Source organism: Python bivittatus, unplaced genomic scaffold (genome assembly GCF_059951505.1).
Source record: "Python bivittatus isolate LINGU-HERP-01145 unplaced genomic scaffold, Pbiv_v1 ctg000330_np1212, whole genome shotgun sequence".
Taxonomy (NCBI): domain Eukaryota; kingdom Metazoa; phylum Chordata; class Lepidosauria; order Squamata; family Pythonidae; genus Python; species Python bivittatus.
This window is the reverse complement of record NW_028277058.1, coordinates 25012871-25033756: the sequence shown is the minus strand read 5'-3', so window position 1 is coordinate 25033756 and position 20886 is coordinate 25012871. Positions and strand designations below refer to the sequence as shown.

Sequence of the window (20886 nt, the reverse complement as noted above, 5' to 3'; positions counted from 1 at the left end):
AATAAAATTATTGCAAAAAGAAAAAGAAAAAAGAAAAAAAAATCAATTGCCACAGACAGATCCCATTCACCAAAGCTGCCTTCAGCTGATTTTGGGAGATTCCCCCTTCCCACAGCTGGCTGTATCACAGTCACACGTCTTCTAATCCTGCAGGAGATTTTGGGGGAATTTTTAAGCATAATATTGGTCAAGAATATCTGACTATCCCTTTCACTGGTGCTTTTACCAATATACCCTAGAAACTGAGAATTAACCACATTCAGGCCTTCCTCCTATTAAACACAGAGGAGATGCATTTATTTTTGGCTGGATAATGCCATATATTCCATACTGAAGTGTGTCTCAATGGTTTACAAAACTGGTTAGCAGTAATGTATACAAAAAGTAACGTAATATGACAATTTAAAAAAAATGTAATATGAAGGATATGTTATGACATGAATTAAAAAGCAGAAAATAAAACCAACAATCTTAGGTCATCACATATTGGTATAAAAAAACCAACCAATCCTGAAAAGCTACTGTGTGCTGCATAAAAGCTGAAGAATATCTATAGTGTCACAGCATGAGTTTTCAGCTGTTCAGGATTATGAGATAATATTTCAATTCTCATAAAACAAAGAAACAAAATGCAAGAGCAGACATTCAAAGAAATGTTACAAGTTCCTAGATACCATAACTCCAGCAATTCACATCTTCTGTACGAAAATATATCTGTTACATCTACAGATAACAGCTTTTACTTATAATTCACCACAATAAGGACACAAATTTACACTTAAATTGCTTTGTATGACATTTGGTTTATTCGGAAATTAATGTTATAAACAGCTTTCCACAACATGGTGCCTTCCAGATGTTATAGACTTTAATTTCCATAATTTCCAGCATGCATACAAATGGAAGTTATGGAGGTTGAAGATTTTGGAAGAGACCAGGTTGGAGAAAGCTGTCATAAGGTAACTTAGATGTAAAGAGAATGTATTCAGGATTCTTTCTGAGAGGATACAAGGGTCTATGTGTGAGAAACTGAATATAAATTATTTGTGGAATATATAATTCACCTTTCCTCTAGAACAGTGTTTCTCAACCTTAGCAACTTTCAGATTTGTGGACTTCAACTCCCAGAATTCTCTGGTTGGTTTTATTTTAAGAGATAGTGATAAGTTGTTAATACTAATAGTTGAGTATACTTGCTGGGGATGAAGGATGAATCTTCATGCTGGCTGGGGAATTCTGGGAGTTAAAGTCCACACATCTGAAAGTTGCTAAGGTTGAGAAACACTGCTCTAGAAGGTCAAGTGAGTGTGCCTAGTAGCTCCACTCCAATTTTGTTCTTATAACAACCAGAGGTGATAGGTTAGTTTGAAATGTATTGACTGGCTCCAAGTCATCCAGACAGATTTCTGACTGAACGAGGACAGCAATGTCAGCCTTTTCAGTCCAAGCCCAACATGACATAATTTCATATCGTGCAGTTGTTACTTTCAATGGTATATCAGTTGTAGGCACACCTAAAATTAATTAATTAATCAAATTATTGACTGACTGATTGATTTTAACTCTCTGCCTCAAACTTGCCAGATTCTATGCAGTTTACAGAATTTATGTATTAATAACAGGATATGAAATCAGAATACAAATAGTCTTCGGGTTACAACAGCAATTGGGACCAGAATTTCTGTTGCTAAGCAATGTGACTGTAAAGTGTGATGTCACATGACTGCATCACTTAGCAACAGCAATCACAGTTGCCATTGTAACCCCAGGACCATGTGGGTTATTAAGTGGGAAGAGACGGGAGTCCCTGGCAAGCAGGCTGTGCAGGTACACGGGTGCTGCGGGGGGGGGGTGGCCATGTGCCACAGGCAGGCACTGGGAGCAGGGGCAGGTGTTCAGGTGCCATGGGGTGGTGGGCAGGTGCCATAGGCAGGCGTTGTGGAGCATGCGTGGGTGCCATGGAGGGCTGGGGGTGCCATGGGCAGGCACTATGGAGCACAGGCAGGTGAAAAAGCAGCAGGAATGTAAGGGACTTCCAATTTCCTGCTGCATTTCCACTGACTTTGCTTGTGGGAAACTGGCAGGGAATGTCAGCAATCACAATTATGTGACTGTGGCTTGCTGCGGTGTCATAATTGTGAGCTGGGCACTGAGTGCCTGGATTGTGATCATGTGGCTGTGGGGACGCTGCAATGGCTGCAACTTTGCAGACCAGTTGTAAATCCTCCTCGTTCAGTGCCATTGTAACTTTGAATGGTCACTGAACGAGTTGTTGTAACTTGGACTACCTGTAAAATGATTAAAATGGTAACTAAGAATACAAAGCTAAGAAATTATTGTAAAAAGTGGAAACAATTTCTCCCCAAAAGTCTTCCAGAATAGCCAAGGTTTCACCTGCTTCTAGAAGACCATGAGGATGGGGGCCATCTGCACTTCAAGGAGAAAGCTATTCCAGAAGAGTAAATCCTAGTCCTGATTTAAATTATCATCCCATTTCAAGAAATAAATGACATCTTCCTGAAGCCTGTTTCTGTGAATACATGGCAATTTGGGGAATTTGGCTATAATTCTGAAATCATGTAGAATTATTTATATGCCACCTGACTCCCAGCAACTCTGGGTGATAGACACAGTATAGAGTATTTACAAATTATGCACAGGAGTAGGCACTGTTCTGAGAAAGTTAATTTTAACTAAGGCTCTTATTTCTTGGCTGTTATCCCAAATAGATTTATAAACAAAGAGGTCAAATGAAACCAAGAGGTCTAACGGTACATGCCTATGCTGGATTGTAGTCATTTAAAGCAACATGTTCAATGTTTGTATATACGTAGTCCTCAACTTACGATGACAGTTTGGACCAGAATTGCTAAGCGATGCAGTCATAAAGTGCAACTGCATCACTTAGTGCAAGCAATCCCTGCAGTCCCAGTTGCTGTTGTTAACTGAATCCCATGGTTGTTAGGCAAGGCAACTTCCTGCCAGCTTCCCATAACCAAAGTCAGTGGGGAAGCCCACAGGAAGTTGCTAGTCCCAGGCCGGCAGACAGATAAGTGTCTGCTGCCGGGTGGGGAAGGAAATGAGGGGGTGCGGGGGGGGGGTGTCAGAGAGGGTGTGTGAGGGTGTGAAGTGTGGCATGGGTTGGGGAGGGGCTGAGGAGGGTGCACGGGTGGGGGAGACTTACTCCAGCAACTTGCAATCTTCCCTACCAGCTTCCCAGCTGACTTTCTGGGAAAGCCGGAAGGGAAGCTTACAAATGGCAATCACGTGGTTGCTTGGCAACCGGTCATAAGTGCAAATGGGTTGCCAAATGCCCAGATTGTGACCACATGACTATGTGGTGCTGGGACAGCCGGAACTCTAAGGCCCAGTCATAACCACCATTCATTCAGCACAGTTGAAACTTCAAATGAAGTTTACAAACTAAGTAAGTCAAGGACTACCTGCATATATTTAAAATGAAAGTTTTAGATCTGAAAGTTTGGATCAAATGTTTGGACATACAATTATTATATAGGTTCACCCAGATAATAGCTGGTCTTAGCCTTAGGTCCTTCCATTGTCACAATTTAATTATGAAAAGAAATGAACCTAGATGTAGAAGCATCTTCGTTTTGCATTCTTGAGTGAGGTATAGTGATTAAGATGTCAGATTAGTTCAAGTCCATCTTCAACCATAGAAGCTTACTGGATGATTTTGGGTCAATTACTCCCTAAGATTTTTGTTATGATTGTAAAATTAAGGGAATCTCCATAGAAGCCACCTTAGGCTTGTATGAAGGCAGGACATAAACAATATTTTCCCCTATTCTTTGTAATGTTCAGAACAACTTTGGTTCTGTCGTTGCACAACCAGGCTCCATAATTTCCAGGTAGTATGGCGAACACATATGAAAATACCAGTATGGAGAAGACTGATCTAGCATAATGCATAAAAACAGAACTTTGATATTCAGTGGCATGTTTAATATTGTAGAAAAAAATTATTATGACTTACAGATTACAAGGTACAGTAAAAAATATAAAAACAAAAGTAGTGCCATTGAAAGGCCTGATAATATATTTTTGAGCTACCTCCTAAACAGTAGCAAGGAAATGGCTTGCTTTGATTCCAATACTAATTTATTCCATAATATGAGCTCTGCAGCTATAAAAGCCAAATTAATCATTGACCTGAAATCTAATCCTAGTGGGACTTATAAAAAGTGTTCTGCTTTTGGCCTGGGAAAAACTTTCTGATTACCTCCTTTGGTAGCAACCGAAGAATTGCATTTGCCCATCTTTTTCCCTCTACGAAAGCCAAAACTGGACCTACAACCAGTCTGTAAAAAAATGTAGTTAATCTGCTCCATTTAAGACTTCTTTACCACTGTCACATAGTTGTTAAAATTAGAGTTGTTTCTTAACTGAAAGCCTTTGCACTGACACTTCTAAAATAAGAGGAAAATTTATCTACAAATGGGAAATTTTGATGATATGAATATTCACTAGCAGGACAGAGGCTCTAGGGGTCCTTAATAAGCCAAGCTAGATATGGATCTAATATACAAGCAGTGGCACAAACGGATCTAAGAACCTTCTGTATTTCTTCAGGGGGCAAGCTATACATTCCAACAGATGTTACAAGACAGGTGAGAACTACCCATCGGCATCCACAGGGCAGGGACACATATACAAAAGGAATGGACTTTGATGTCATGAAAGACAAATAACAAAATGTCTTCCATGACATCAAACTCCTTTCCTTTTGTATGTGTGTCACCACACCACATGCACGTCCATAAGGAGTGGAGCTTGCCTTGTGACTGATGACTCACATTTCATCATTCTGATGGAACCACTGGATTCAGTGGATGCCTGAAGCCCAGCATAAACTAACCAAAATGGAGCTTGGGTGGTATGAAGGACGTAGCACTGGAAGTTTAGTTGTCAATCTGACAGTCCTGAAGACCTTCCTTTGATGGTTCTCCTCAAATCTGTCACTTTTGTTCTTTTATGATTGCCTCACATAGGCATTACAAAGATGCACCATAACCATTGAAATATGCAATTATGATGACAGTTTATCATACATCAGAATATTATACTAGCTATTTTTAGAGAAAAAGGAAAAGAATATAAATCAACAACCATTGAGTGTCTCTTGTAATGTGTATTTTATTGTAATGTCTATTGCTGGATTGTTCTTATTGTATTCAGTTTTATTATAAGAATCACATTGTACTCAGTATAAAATTATAATTTAATAATTTATATTATTTGTGAAGGCACATAAAATATAAAACATGACTATTATAATTTTATTTTGCTACAAAAATTATTCTTTGTTTATAATCAATTGTATGATGGGGATATGTTTTGGCCCCTATTATGAAACAACAACAAGAAGAATACAAGCATATGATTCCTGAAATGTAATACATTTTCATCTGTGTATTTACATAGTAGTTTCTTCCCACTCTAGTTCCACATCACCTGAAAAAGAAACAGAACACTAGTTGAAGCTTTTACAAATTAATCTTAAATTACACATACAGGTTTTGTAAGCATTTAAAATATATTGCATGAATTTCTCCTGCTTCCATCACCAATGGAAGAGTAAACTACTTATTGGGGATTTTTTACCAACCATCATGATAATTTTGTTTATTGTTATTTTCAGCTTGCAGTTTATATACTAACTAGTATATATACCATATACCATATACTAAAACAAAAGCATGCATAAGTACTTAGTGAGGAAAAGTTGTCAAAGGGCTTCTAAGAAACATTGTGTATTTTAAGTAAAAGTGGCTTATAAGAAATGAAGCAAAGAGGGAAAGTAGAGGTGATAATCTGAAAAATGAGGTTGGCGGAGCTAAGGCAAGAGATGTCACCAAAAAGATAAAAAGGGCAAGATCATGGAGCCCAATCTGTTGGACTGGCGAGCTGACAGCATACATTTAGGGAATTACATGAACAGTACAATGAGATAATTTAATTATCTTAACAGTAGAAATCTGGATAGTGATGAGCTATAACAAGGCCAAAAATGATCAGATCAAGTTTTCACTTAAAGGAATATATTAGAAGGGCATTTCCTCCCAGTTTTGTGAAGGAAGAATTGATACGATGAGGTAACAGACTGTATATTGTGGAAAGGATGCAGAGACAACAAAAGCATGAAATGAATAAAAATACAAAGCCAGGGAATGCCCACTGTTAATGAAGAAAAAGAGGACTTGGCTGAAAGTTCTACAATAAGAAAGTTCTACAATAAGAAAGTACTTCTGGTTATCAACAAATGGGTTAGAATGAAAACTATAAAACGTCATGAGCTTAGCGATGGTGCAAATTTGGTACCTTTGATTTTATCCAAAAAGGTAAAAACCAAAACATCAAATAAAGTAATATAAATAATACTTCTCAACACATAATTTTTGAATACAGCACTAATAAATGCACCAGCATTTTTTTTAAAAAACAGTAATTTTGATATAGTACATCTATTTACCTTCCATTGCATCCAAAGAATCCATCTTTTGCAATACTGAATAATTAACAAAACATATAGGCTGGCTGTTCTTGATTGCCAGTAAGTCCAGAACACACTGATGTAAAAATATATACTGTGCCTAGAAAGTATGAAAATTAAAAACGGTTAAGTTTTATTCATAGATACCTTGGTGCTAACATGAACTTGTTTTGAAGCAATTTTTGAATTTAATATTCAGAATAGTTTTAGAAAAAGCAAAATTCTTATAGCTAATTCATATTTTGGGGTTCTTCTGTAGCCCATTTCCAGTTAGACAAGATTTTATTAAATGTCTTATTGCAGCTGCTTCAAGGGGAGATATAGTGAAGAAAGACATAACATGAGGATGGGACAGCAAAAACCTATCAGGGACCATGTTTCCATTACCATGGTAAGTTCACATGCAAGTGAGATAAAGATAATGTCTCAGAGTCTCATGGAGCCTAATCTTGAAAAAAAAAATTATTTTGGTTTTTGGTATTCTGAGGGCCATTCTTCTAGATATATTGTAAGAACAGTGCCCTCCCAAGTTGAGCTTCAAGGTGAATAAGAATGAAACTGCCAAAAACTCACCATGCCTCAAGAGTTTCCTTGCTCTTTTAGACCAATCCTACTATAGACAGCAAATCAGGATCTTTCTATTAGATCCTGATTTGCTGTCAATAGTAGGATTGGTCTAAAAGAGCAAGGAAACTCTTCCCTTGGAAGAGCTGTTCCAAAATGATTGGACTTGATTTGGGATCCAAGAGGAGGTGTTATGTAAAAATATATTAACGCTATCTATGAATCCAGGAAGAATTACCACCAAGCACCACTATGTAGAAAAAGAGACTTTAGTTAAATTAGGGCAAGCTTTACTGACTGAAACACTTTAAATGAGGATCTCAGCTTGCTACTTATTTTTCCCCAAAGCTGCAGGATGTTTAAAACAGAGAAAAAAGTCAAAATGGTGGCTTCTGATTGGCTTATAGGTGATCCAATATGAATTATAGAAGCAAAGGTACTCATCCTTTTAATTATTATACTTTTGCTCCAGAGAGATATTTTCTAAAGGTAATATGCATTACATGAGGAATGATCCTCAAACAACATATTGATTACTACTATGATATGCTGAATGCAATGAACGTACAAGCTTGACAGAGGATTATTCTAAGTGTAATTTCTATTTTATTATTATTTTGACTATCATTTCTGACATTATGTTCCCTTTCAGACATAATGAAAAGTGTGTAGCAAGCTGGGAAATAGATAGGTCTGTATATTTTTCTGTCAGTCATCCTTTCCTCTACTTGCATTAAATGCTAGTTTTAACAATAAATGATTCCTCTTATTTTCAATGCCCCCCTATCACAATACCACCACCACCACCACCAGTTATTGTTAACATTATTTCACAACTATGGAATTTTTTCACTGGATTAAAAACATTGACTAAGACTTTCACGGATGGATACAAATAGAAGCAGATATCCATTTCATATCTCAATGATATTCTAGATTCTAAATAACATTTCTACTTATATATACTATAGTATTTGTCTAATAATATGTTCTCCCCCAACATGCCGAGAAAGTCAGGGAGGGAGGGAGGGAGGGAGGGAGGGAAGAAACAACAATTTCTCATAGTATGAGCCTTCACCTGCAATCTGAGAACTGGACCACTGCATGTATCTTAAAGATCTTACCAAATTCTGTACCATACACATCCTTTCACTTCTCAGTTCAGCTACCAGTCCATAGACATCCACAAAATCATGGTCATTTATATGCTGTATTAAATGGTCAAGGGCAATGTAAACTCCTGTTCTTCCAACTCCAGCACTATAAGAAAAAAATAGAGGTGAAACACACATGGAAACATCTGACACTTTTAATGGGAAAAAACCGCATGATTACAATGAAACAGAGTACAGGTTGGATAAAATATTATTTCAAAATAATTATTTTTAGGTGTGTATAATATTGGAGATACATAATTATATGCCACTTTTCATCATGTAAAAACTTTGTACTATCCATAGTATATTTTTTTTTAATTCGTTCAGTCATGTCCAATTCTCAGAGATTGCCTGGATTGTCCCTGCAGTTTTCTTGACAAGGTTTTTCAGAAGTGGTTTGCCACTGCCTTTTTCCTAGGGCTGAGAGAGAGGGACTGGTCCAAGTTCATCCAGTTGGCATCATGCCTAAGCTGGGACTAGAACTCATGGTCTCCTGGTTTCTAGCCCAATGTCTTAACCACTACACCAAATTGGCTCTCATCTATAGTATTTTTATTTGTTTGTTTGTTCGTTTGTTTGTTTGTTTATTTATTTATTTATTTATATTTCAAATTTAGATACCACCCATCTCATGAAAAAGTGACTCTGGGCGGTTCACAATAAAACAACAATAAATATTAATTAAAATACAATGAAAACAATATAAAAATACAGTAAAAGTAGAATAAAACCAAACACATATGCAAATAATATCTTCCAAGATGTTGATGATCAGTAAGATGTTAATATATGGGAGCATCTTCAAAGTGCTAGCCACTCCCAGGATTGGTTGCCCCTTTTTTCGCCCCATGCCAGTTGGCAGAGCCAGGTCTTGACTGCTTTCTGGAAGGACAAGAGAGTTGGGGCCTGTCTCACCTCTGGGGGGAGAGTATTCTATAGGGTGGGGGCCACTATAGATGTAGTCAGAACAGAAGGGACATTTTTGACCTAAATACAATTCTAAATTTATGGTAAATACTATATTCTATATTAAGACTTAATAAGAGCAATAATGAGTTAAGTGTAATGGTAGCTATAGTATTACACCTAAATCATTATTGCTTCTATTTACCAATTTTCACCTTGTACTGTTAAATATGTCTGCTGCTATATATGAAATAGGCTTCATCACGTTCATTGGTGTTAAGCTATACATGGATTCTGTGCTCCATATTGGAATTCATTATCTCTCTAATCTTTTGGTATTACTATTTCTTTTACCATGGTGGGTCATTAATAACATGTTAGTGGCCATAATTCCTCAGAAAATAAAAGATTCAGATAAAAGAAAAGAAAAGAAATTCAAATTCACATAAATCGGATACAGTGGTACCTCGGGATACGAACGCCTCTACTAACGAACTTTTCGGGTTACGACCAGCTCCGGCTGCAAAAATTTACCTCGATGTGCGAACTCCGCCTCGGGGTACGGTCATTTTTCCGCCCTGACACATGGTCCACGGCCATTTTTCTGCCCCTGACACGTGGTCCGCGGCCATTTTTCCGCCCCTGACATGTGGTCTGCGGCCATTTTCCCGCTGTGCTGTGCGGCGCCCGGGCATTTTCCTGCCCCTGACACGTGGTCCGCGGATGCCAGAACGGATTAACGGTAATTACATTGAACCTTATGGGAAAATTTGCTTCGGGGTGTGACCAAATTCGGAGGGCGGAACAGATTAACCGGATTTACATTGAACCCTATGGGGAAATTTGCGTCGGGTTACGATCAACTCAGGATACGCCCAGAGTCACAGAACGGATTAAGTTCGTATCCCGAGGTATCACTGTATTCATTTCTTCTGTTCATGATAAACTAATTCCATTATTTAACATTCTGAGTTTTGTTTAAAATATATTATCTGCTTACCTGCAATGAACAATTATGGGTGTGTTGTCATGTGATCGACTGCCTCGGATCAGCTTTGCAAAATGGACTAATGCTGCACTTGTTTCAGGTACTCCATGTTCAGGCCAGGCAGTGAAGTTACACTGACGTACCATCATACAATCCCCATGCTGTTAAGGTACACAAAGTTTTGTTTTTTAAAAAAAATTATAGAAATATTTAGTTATCCATTGAAAGGCCATTTATACTGGGATAAACTACAATTGGAGGCTTTCTATTAAGATTTTTTTTTTTAATCTAAGAAGACAGGCATCTAAGCTGTAGTGTGCACCTAAACACCTAAGATACTTGTTTATGGCAGTCTAATAAGCAGTTCAACCAGTAATTATTACTTGTAACAGAACATTAACGTAGCTCATTGTCCTGATTCTATCAGTAGGACAAACTAGACATTTGATACAGAATTCAAGAATCAGTGACATCATAGAATCATTGGAAATATTACAGAAATGAAGCCACCTAGTTTACTGCTTCTAAAATATCAAGAGATTTCTAATATTTTTTTCATAAGTTGTTGTCAACCTGAACTGACATATTGGGCATGCTAAAGCATCTGTAAAAGTGGCAGTCATGACCAATGTAGTCCAGCATAATTTGACATCTCATTACTAAGTGACATATGCCCCTTTAAATTTTAACTAAATAGGCAAACCCTTTCCTTCATTAAAACCCACTATACCGGGGTAATGGTATTGAACATTTTCTCTGGTTTTGATTTATGATAATTGGTTCATGCCAGCAAATAAAAGTCATACAAGGTTGAATATACACTCATAAGCTGTTCTTTGGATTTCAGTTTCCCAGAAGCTCAACACTCCTCAAATATTGTTTTCATACGACGGTGCAACAGCAGGGTAAGGCAAATAGGTACCTATTCTTTTCTAAGTTTGTAGAAGGTAATCTGATGACATCCAGAAGTATGAAGTATTGGGGAATTATAAAAGCCAAGATACATTAATCAAGAAATTTAAACAATACTCCCAAGAGTAAGATGTATTTAACTCTGTCAGATATTTTAGCTTCAGACTGATTACAATTTTCACAGAAACCATGGAAGCTTAAATAAAATAAAATCTATTCTTACCCTTTCAATTTTTAGATCCCTGATGGTCCAGTCTATCTGAATATCTTCCACTAATTTAGTAATCACTATATCTCCAAAAACAGTAACTGGAATGTTATCTTCAGGCCAATACTGATGGCATCTTATCTGCAGTCAGGATGCAATAAGATGGCTTATAAAACCATACCATTTTTATGAATGTATAATAATAATAGTGAGTTTTCAAATATATTTATAACCCATATATTGGTAACTTACCCGCCCTTTTTCATAACACTGAGTTAGCATAACAACAGTTTTTGCTCTTGTTTCCCATACCATTCTCCAGAAATCTCCCACTGTGCCAGGTAATGGTCCTTGAGTAGCAATAAATTCATTTGGACATAAATAACCCTAAGGAAAAGATGGAACTTAGTACATATTGCTAAAGAAAAAAGAAAAAAATGGCTACATATTCAGTAAAGTATTAAATATGCATTCTTGCATGAAGACATTCAAAATTCAGCTTCCTGAATATTCCCTGTATTCTTATGTTCTTTAGAAAGTGGTGGTGATTAGATACCACAGATCTGGATCTTGCAACAAGTTGTTGCAAAAAAGCTCTGCCTCTTTCCAGATGTTTCATTCCCATTTATTTGGGAATGTAATTCCATAAAGGACTAATAATTTTTCACTGTGAACTGAATTGTTTCTTTGGACCTATACGGAAGATATCCCTAAAACAGTATTGTTCCTCCGCCTCTCAATATGCTTAATAATTTTGTGAATACATATCTCTTGAATGTAATTCTGTGTTATTGCATATTTATCTATGTAGCTCCGAAATTCTCAAAATAATGCATTGGTTAAGCACACAGCAAAAGAGCTGGTCCAATCTAGTAGATTAGATGATGTTAGAATTTAGAATCTAAAACACTGATGTTTCTTAGTTCGGTAATGAAACATCTGCAAGCAAACAACCAAGCTCAGAGAGCACCAAGAACTCCACAGTTCAGCCCTGAGCTACATATATTCTCTTCTATTGGAGATAAGGGGATGCTAAAAATACAACATATGGTAAAATTTCAAATTTAGAAGCATGTTTTTTAATTCTTTTGAATCACTTAAAATCCAAAATCAACAATACATTTTTTGAACTAAGAAAAAAATAAAATAAATATTAGGAACTTCTCTACAAACAGGAAACATAGTATTCTGCGCTACTGAATCTTATAGAGAAAACAAATTCCAAAGCATATCCCAGTATGATTCTCTTTCTCCTGCATGAATCCAAGATGGTCTGCTCCTATCTTAGCTTAAAGTGAAGGATTTAGCTTCCAAGAGCTTAAAATATGCAAGACAACTAGCCTAGGTGTTTAGCTGCAATATCATCTTAATCATACTGGGAGCTTAATAGCAGAATAAACTAAAATGTTCTATGAGCTGATAGAGTGAAACAATTATAGAGAACATTCTTGAAAAACTGAAATCTACAAGTATAGTACACTTCATGGTGTTCAATAAACTATTTTTGTTTCCCATGTGAAACAAAACGAATGAAATGAAAACTTAAATGATGACAATGACTGAAGTTAATCTATAGCTGTATAGTAATACATATAGAGGGTAAAAGAAAAGTCATGCATTTTTCCCATAAAGATATGTTTCTTTCTAAATCACTAAGTGGCATGAAGGAGAATGAAGTAACAATTTAAAATGATTACAAACTTACAGATACATAGCTGGCATTGATGTAATCAGATCCTGGTATACAAGCATCAGGCATTAACTTCACTCGATTATTATTATCTGTGCAAAAGAAATTAAATCAAAGCATCTTTCCAAGGTTTCAGTGGATGGATGGATGGATGGATGGATGGATGGATGGATGGATGGATGGATGGATGCATACATACATGTACACACACAAATCATTTTAGCAAATATAACATTTAATGATATTCTAGCATCACACTTGAAAACTATCAGCCATCTCTTTTAAAATACATAATATTTTTCTATTACATTTTATTTTTTTCCTTCAGTTTCATATTTAACCAATGCAATTGTTGAGTTTAACAGAATAAAGGAATATATCCATTAACAAAGCACACCTTTAGATAGACATTTTAATTCACAACTTTCTCTCTCTTCACACAGAGCTAAGAAAGGAAAAGATCTCTCTCTCTCTGTGTTTGTATTTGTGTTGTGTTAGTGTTTGTGCCTGTGCCTGTGTCAGGAGAAATTGAAGATCTGTGCTGCTGTTCCCCCCTCAGATTAAATCTATGTATCTAAGTCCCTATATAGTTCTCCTGAACACATTCAAGAGTGAGTATATCTGTTTCTAACAACATATCCTGAACAGAAGTACCCTTAAATAATTTCACATGAGTATTATTATGAATTATTACTGATATATGAGTATTACTATGAAGCATCCTGGAATGACAGAAATAATAGAACTATGCAAAGCTTCAGTTAGAAGGTGAGTAAATCAAATAACCTCTTTGAATCCATCACCAAATTTATTTAATTGTTGGATTAAAGCAAGTACCTTTGAATCGAATTCATGATCCATTGGGCTTTTCTGCATGAATACATATACTTTTATTTAATGTAATCATTGAATAAAATTCATTCATATTGATTCAAATATTTAAACTAGATTGCAAAATCAAATTGGATCTTGGCTGGTTGTATATGTTTGATAAATAATGCAGTGGAAGAATAGAGTTTTGAATATATAGGTAGTCTTATGACCATTTGCTTAGTGACTGTTCAAAGTTACAACAATGCTGAAAATAGTGACTTATGACCAGTCCTCGCACTTATGACCATTGCAGTGTCCCTGTGGTCACATGATCAAAAGTCAGACGCTTGGCAACCAGCATGTATTTATGATGGTTACAGCATCCCAGGGTCATGTGATCACCATTTGCAACCTTCCCAGCCAGCTTCCAACAAGCAAAATCAGTGGGGAACTGAGTGATTGCCTCATTTGCCACATAATGACCACATGATTCACTTAATGATCACTACAAAAAAGTTGTAAAATCGGGTGCAGTCATGTGATGCCTTGCTTAACAACCACACCACTTAAAGATGAATTTTCCAGTCCCTATTGTGGCTGTAAGTCGAGGACTACCTGTATGTACAAAAGATATATGTACAATAGAAAAGAGAGCCAGACACTAGCCTAGAAAGCAGGAGACTGTGAGTTCTAGCCCTGCCTTAGGCATGAAAGCTGGCTGGGTGACTTTGGGCCAGTCACTCTCTCTCTCAGCTCAACTCACCTCACAGGGTTGTTATTGTGGGGAAAATAGGAGGAGGAAGGAGCATTAGGCATGTTTGCTGCCTTGAATTATTTATAAAAATAATAAAGGCAGGATAAAAAAAAATCTAAAAAAAAAAGAGGTAAACTCTAAATATGTATTCTGCTACTGCATCAGGCATGTTAGCTCAGGTAAATTGGTGCACAGAATATTTCCTGAATCAGTAGCAGACAGCAAGAGCAGCTGTTCTCAAAAGTTAATAGCACAGAATGTGACCACATTAACCAAAGAATGCCTTGTCCCCATCTCACATCACAGCTAATGCTTAAAATAATAATAGCATTTCTTTTCTTAATAAGTGAAAAATGAAGCAGTGTTGACTACAGAGGGAGACAGACTCCTGTCTCCTGTGATAAAATCTATCCTAGATTTATAAATTACTATATATTCACTCTGATCTTTCCTGGAGCAGCTACATAGCACATTTAGAAGTATCTTAAGAAAGCATCATCATGTTCCAAAGAAAAAGTGAACATATACAGAGATGGACCCAGCAATTTTAGATAACTTTATTTTACACCAGGGTACACAGCCCAGGAAGAATAATTAGGATGGATTATGTTACAAAGTTAAGAAACCATGAGGCTGTAATATTTCCTGTCCTGCAACTGCAGTGAACAATCTGCTGCTTCAGATCTCTCTACTAATCTGCAGACTCTCTGACTGCCTAATCTGAAAAAGTTCCAAGGGAGGAGTTCCTTGAGGATCTTGTCCCTTTACTTGTATAAAAGACAGGCTGCTGACTGTAGGAGAGATGGTAGTACAATGACAGATGCAATATATTCACACATCTCTCATCTACTTTATAGCAAGAATTCTGGGATTTCCACATAAATGTGGAATTCCTTTAAGTAAAGAAATGGCTTTATACATCAAAAAGATACAGAAGGCACTTTCAACATGGCACTATTTAAAATTTAATTTAAGAACAACATGATTAGTAAAATACTACCTACATGGCTTGATGTTTGGAAAACGATTTTTAGACTTGTTCCAAGGAAGATCAGCATCAGTTGACGCAAGATCTGGAAGAAACTTGGGAAGTTCCTATAAAATAATATATATGTTGCTATGACTTCCAGGTTACTCATGTTTTCAGCAAAAATGTACACAGGAAGCATAGTATCATGATTACTTCCAATTAATACTGTACCAAAATATACTTTTCTTTTTCACAATGATTTTCATTTCCTACAAAAGAGGCTTCAGACCTTTTGCCTCATTTTCAGGTGGCATTAAAATTAGTGAATACTTTATTACGTCATGGTGAGCAGGTAGTTGTAATTTCTTATCATACAGTATCTCCCTCTTCAGTTTTCAAGCTGCCCACATTTTCTGATCTAAAACAATTTTCAAGGGATCAGTTCCTTTACAACTGAAGCACACAGTTAAGGAGACTGTGGGCTGCTTGAGGGATAATTATACATTAATTGGACAGCCTCATAAAATAAGTGCCAAGAACCATAAACCTTAAACTTCCAAGGAAGGGAGGGAGGAAGGGAGGGAGGGAGGGAGGGATTTTTTTCCCAATAAACTGAATGGGAATGGTAAGATTCAGAAGAAATTTTCAGCACAGCACTATTTATTTATTAAATTTATCTCTGCCCATCTCCCCCTGATGGGGGACTCTAGGTGGCTTACATAACCCATAAAACAATAAATATATATAAAATTACCTAAAACATAAAACATTACTGTGCAAAACATTACTAAAAGAAAAGAAAAAGCCCAAGAGGCTGATGGTTTTCAGAGCTGCAGATGACAGGCCTCTAAGGTGCTAGCCATCCCCACGCTTGATGTCTTCCCTCCCCACCCCAGGCCAAGCGGCAGAGCCAGGTCTTCAAATCCCTCCAGAAAGCCAGGAGTGAGGGGGCCAATCTCACCTCCGGGGGCAAGATATTCCAAAGGGCGGGGGCTACAGCAAAGAAGGCCCGCCTTCTTTTTGCAATATAAGCAGTGCCCTGCCAATCTAGTTTAGCAGTCTGTTCTCCCAGTGGCCAATCAACTGCACAAGGCAGCCCACTAGTCTCCCACAGAAGGCCTTCGGAGGGAGTCACGCTGCCTTCAAGGCTAATAGCCATTGACCCCCAAGGCTTCATTTATGCTTATGCTGGTCTATTACTATAATAAAGATTTGATTTGATTTATTTATGCTTCATATTGTGAACCTCATAGATAGAAAAGAACCAGCGTCTTTAGTCTTTACCCAAATGAGCTTATGGCAAAATGAAATGAAACAAAATGAAAAAAAAATTGTTTATGTTTTTTGCTTCTTTAATGTCTGAAGCAGAGAAGTAAATATTTTACTGTTTATCATAGTAAAATTATCAAAAATGAACATGTTTGCCATTTTATGGATATTCATTGTAAAAATATTAGGTTTTCATATACTAAACAGTCTAATGAAGAAAATAGAAAAACTAAATTCACCTGCTTAATTTTAATATGGGAAAGGGGAAGGTTCCAGAAAAGGATAGCCAGAGTTAATGCATATTGAATTTCTAACTACAGCTAAAAACATTACATAATCTTTTTCATTTAATGTAAGCCTTTGTTACATCAGATCTATGAGATACTAAACATACTAGCTTATATGAACTTCCATTTTACAAATCTCAATATAGTCACACTATTACCTTCTGTGCTTTTGTTTGGCTTTTAACAGAAGAAAGCCAAAAAGAAACAGGACTTTTTCACAGCTACTTAAGGTGGCAGTAATGGTCGATTGCCTTAGTCTTGCCTAGCATTAAAGTATTTTTCCCAAGTCTTCACTTTGGGAGAGGAATTACAACAACGTGAGAACAAGTTAAGTATTTAATCAGGCAGGCAACTGGCAATTTGTTATTTCTCACTGACCTCTGCCTTAGTGCAGGAAGACAGAAATATGAATAGTGTGCATGACAAATAGGATAAAGAAAGAGGTGAGTTGAAATATAGTCTAAATGTAAATGAATGGAAGTGTCATAGTCAGGACATAAAAAAATAATGAATTAATGATCAGTTTAAAAAATCCAGGAGTCAGAAAAACAGAAGACCAAAACATATATAAAAATCACATTGTTCTTAAGGATGTATTGCTTTTACCAATCCCAACACTTGTCAGTTTATTATCTTTGGTTGCCTTATTATACACAGTTAACAATAAAATATGTTTTCTTAACACTAACATTTGAACATAGGCTAATGCTAGATGCTCAGTAAAAGTTCAAACTTTTACAAATTAGGGGAATCATGAAATAACTTTTCTCCTACAAGATAATAAAAAACTATGATTTGGGGATGATCTTTTTCATTTCACCACTGCAAATTGGTATCCTGCAAATTGGTATACCATTGATTTGTAAACATTTTTTAAAACAAAAATACTAATAGGGATTTGGGCAAAGCATTCTGAGTTTACAGGTAGTCCTTGTTTAGCAACCACAATTGGGACCAGCAGCTCGGTCATTAAGCGAAGCAATTGCTAAGTGAAACCATGACTGTGCTTATGATCTTACTTCAGCTTTCCTTTGCTTTACAGACCTGTGCTGGTCATAAATGCGAGGACTGGTTACAAAGTTACTTTCTCATCACTGTCATAACTGTGAACAGTTGCTAAATGAGGCAGTTGCTAAAACAGGGGCTACCTGTACAGAAATGATTTTAGGTGTAGAACAGAACCTCCTAATTTTTGCTGATGCTTTCTCCTATTTAAACCTAAGTTTGGTTTACAGTACCTTTATTTGAAAAGGAACAGAAAAATGTGGTCTCAATGGAGTTCTTTTCTGACCTCCCAGCCACCTGCTTTATGTTCATAATTTTTATCTCATTGGCCTTAGTTTGCATCTAAAGCACAAAAAATATGGGTTTAAAAACATGTTCTTGTACAAAGGTATATGGAAAAAACATTATGGCTATATAAAAAACTTACTGATAATTTGAAAACAAAAAAGATACATATATAAAATGTTTTGGCAAGTCACCAAGGAAGTCTACAAGCAACCGGCCTAGAACTGCAGAGAGTGTGTTGAGAAGGCTAAAGAATAAGGTCAAATTAAAAGAGATGCAAATAATAACAAAAAGGTTTCTTTAGATAGGTGCAGAAAAAAGTAAACGTGGCCAAACACTGTCATCTGATAGCAGACTAACAAAATGAAATTGCTGATGAACTTTCATAATCTCTACACATTTTACCTCCTGCAAATCCATACCAGCATAGTTGGGAATTGTGAGCTCTGATCCAGCTAGATGGCATCAGACTGAGAACTAAAGTTTCCACATCAATGTCTGATTGTTGCAGGTCCTATTTATAAGATTTCTATATTTTTTCTGTCCATAAGGATGTAAGAAGATTATGTGAATGGAGATTCTATGTGGTTAGCCTGAAGAAGTAATTCTGTAGCAGGAATAATAATATTTAGATGCATATTATTCCTTTACTATGGAAAGACCCAAAATAATGAACTGAGACAAACGTAGAAACCGTTTGCATTTACATCAGAATCAAGACTACATTCAGAGAAGTTAAGAAGTCAGGTAAAAAGAAATACAGAATGAAGATTGCATTTTTTGTTTGTATACAAGCAGCAGTGAGGGAAATATTTCTGTAGCAGAAATAAGGAGGATCAGTGTATGAACATTCCCGATCAAATGGCAATGAGAAGTAATACGTGTGTAACATTTCTTTCTACAGATCAAACTATTCATTGGATACTGATGATCAAGGTGCATCAAATGTGACATATGAAACAAGTGGAGATTATACAATGTTGTGACAACTGCTGGTAACATACCAAAAATTCTTCCTGAAACTTGATGTTGTTATTTGTGCAAAGTTCTTCAACATGTTGCAGAAAACATTTCTTGCCTATTGGCCTTGAAATAAAGGAGAAAAATGTGGTAGCTTGAGGCTTAAACTGAAGGCATTTCTATTGGAAAGCTGACATACAGTTTTCTATACATATAAAACAATTAAGAGGAAAAGGCTTACTTTACATTTGAAACAGTTTTGAAATAACAGAATTCCATTTCAAACTTTCTCCTTTTTATTTGATAGCCTATGACTACTGCCTACAAACTGTTTCACAAATGTGATTACTTCCAAATGCAGTCTTTTGATATTTATGCACATTTGTAAAATCACCTTTCAGTTCAAATCAAGCAGATAATGCTTCTTTTGTCACACAGAAACCATTTTATACAATGCAAGGCTTTAGATACATAAAATATAGCAGTGACTTCATTCCCATAATGACATGGTTTTTAAACCCCTAGGAGTTAAATATCCCTGTATTACTTGCCAAGCTAAAACACAGACATGCAGGCTTCACCCCAGAGAGAGAGAAAGCATTTCTCCAGTTACCATGCAATTGGTCATGCTTTTATGATTTATACACAGCTTGGAACTTTTTCTAATAAGTATACCAATATATATCACACATTACAATTCATCAGACTAGGCACAATATAAAACCCAACTTACCTGATGGATTTTCTATAACTAAGTAACCTGCAATAGAGATTATGTTAAATAAGGTAAATTGTGAGTCAAGCAACACTTTGCATTCTAAATCAGTTCTGGACTCAACAAAGATAGAACTAAGGAGTCGAATGACATTAAAAATTTTTGAATGATTCAATTTTTAAAGTTTTTAAATTTCATTTTATGGGATACTGTGCCAATATAAATTATTTTAAATTCTTTTTGCAACAGGAGAGGCACTTCTTCTTGCCTTAAGAAGTGCAGCAGGGCCCCTGTAGGTAGAAGAGAGGATTGATATTATGTTAACCCTGTTTTCAGTGTTTTAATGATGTAGTGGATTATGTGAGGTTGTTTAGCCTCAGTCAGCCCCAAACTAAAGCTACTCCCATTGAAGACCAGGTAAAGATATTTCACAATTCAGTTACTTATCTCTAACTAAGTTATATGTCACACAAAGAGGGTTTTTAAATTCAGAAGAACATCTACACTTTATTAACCTCTGCTTCAGTAATGAGAATCCAGTATGATGTCTCATTTTTTGAAGGGATAATGTCTGCTAGGTTTAAAATACAATATTATATTTTCTTGTACTACTTGGGTATGTGGTAGTATGTTGGTAGACCTCTCCTGATTTGGTGCCCTCCAGATGTGTGGGATTGCAGCTCACATAGATTCCAACACGTTTAGAGAGCGCTAGATTGGGGACAGTTACAATGAATGTTTATTAACATTTTAAACAAATTAACAACATATTGACTGAAAAGCGAAAGCATAAAATACATAGTAATAATGTAATAGTAGTCATTTTTCTAGAAATTGTATTCACACATTATCATGATTGAGAATTTCCTATTTATAAAATCTGATTTCA

The 20886-nt window shown here is 36.2% G+C and overlaps 1 protein-coding gene across 1 annotated transcript in view; it reads right to left on the bottom strand.

Annotated features, from left to right (window-relative positions):
• Window positions 1–3985: 3985 nt before the first annotated feature.
• Window positions 3986–20886, bottom strand: part of PTPRQ (protein tyrosine phosphatase receptor type Q) — a 123043-nt gene continuing 106142 nt past the window's right edge. The window contains exons 55-64 of the mRNA XM_088141850.1: window positions 20016–20042; window positions 19327–19408; window positions 15511–15601; window positions 12955–13031; window positions 11502–11636; window positions 11265–11390; window positions 10142–10290; window positions 8203–8338; window positions 6494–6614; window positions 3986–5475 (exon numbers count right to left, since the gene is read on the bottom strand). Of these exons, the coding sequence (XP_087997976.1) occupies window positions 5438–5475; window positions 6494–6614; window positions 8203–8338; window positions 10142–10290; window positions 11265–11390; window positions 11502–11636; window positions 12955–13031; window positions 15511–15601; window positions 19327–19408; window positions 20016–20042 (982 nt within the window). The 3' untranslated portion in view covers window positions 3986–5437. The remainder of the gene's footprint in view (window positions 5476–6493; window positions 6615–8202; window positions 8339–10141; window positions 10291–11264; window positions 11391–11501; window positions 11637–12954; window positions 13032–15510; window positions 15602–19326; window positions 19409–20015; window positions 20043–20886) is intronic.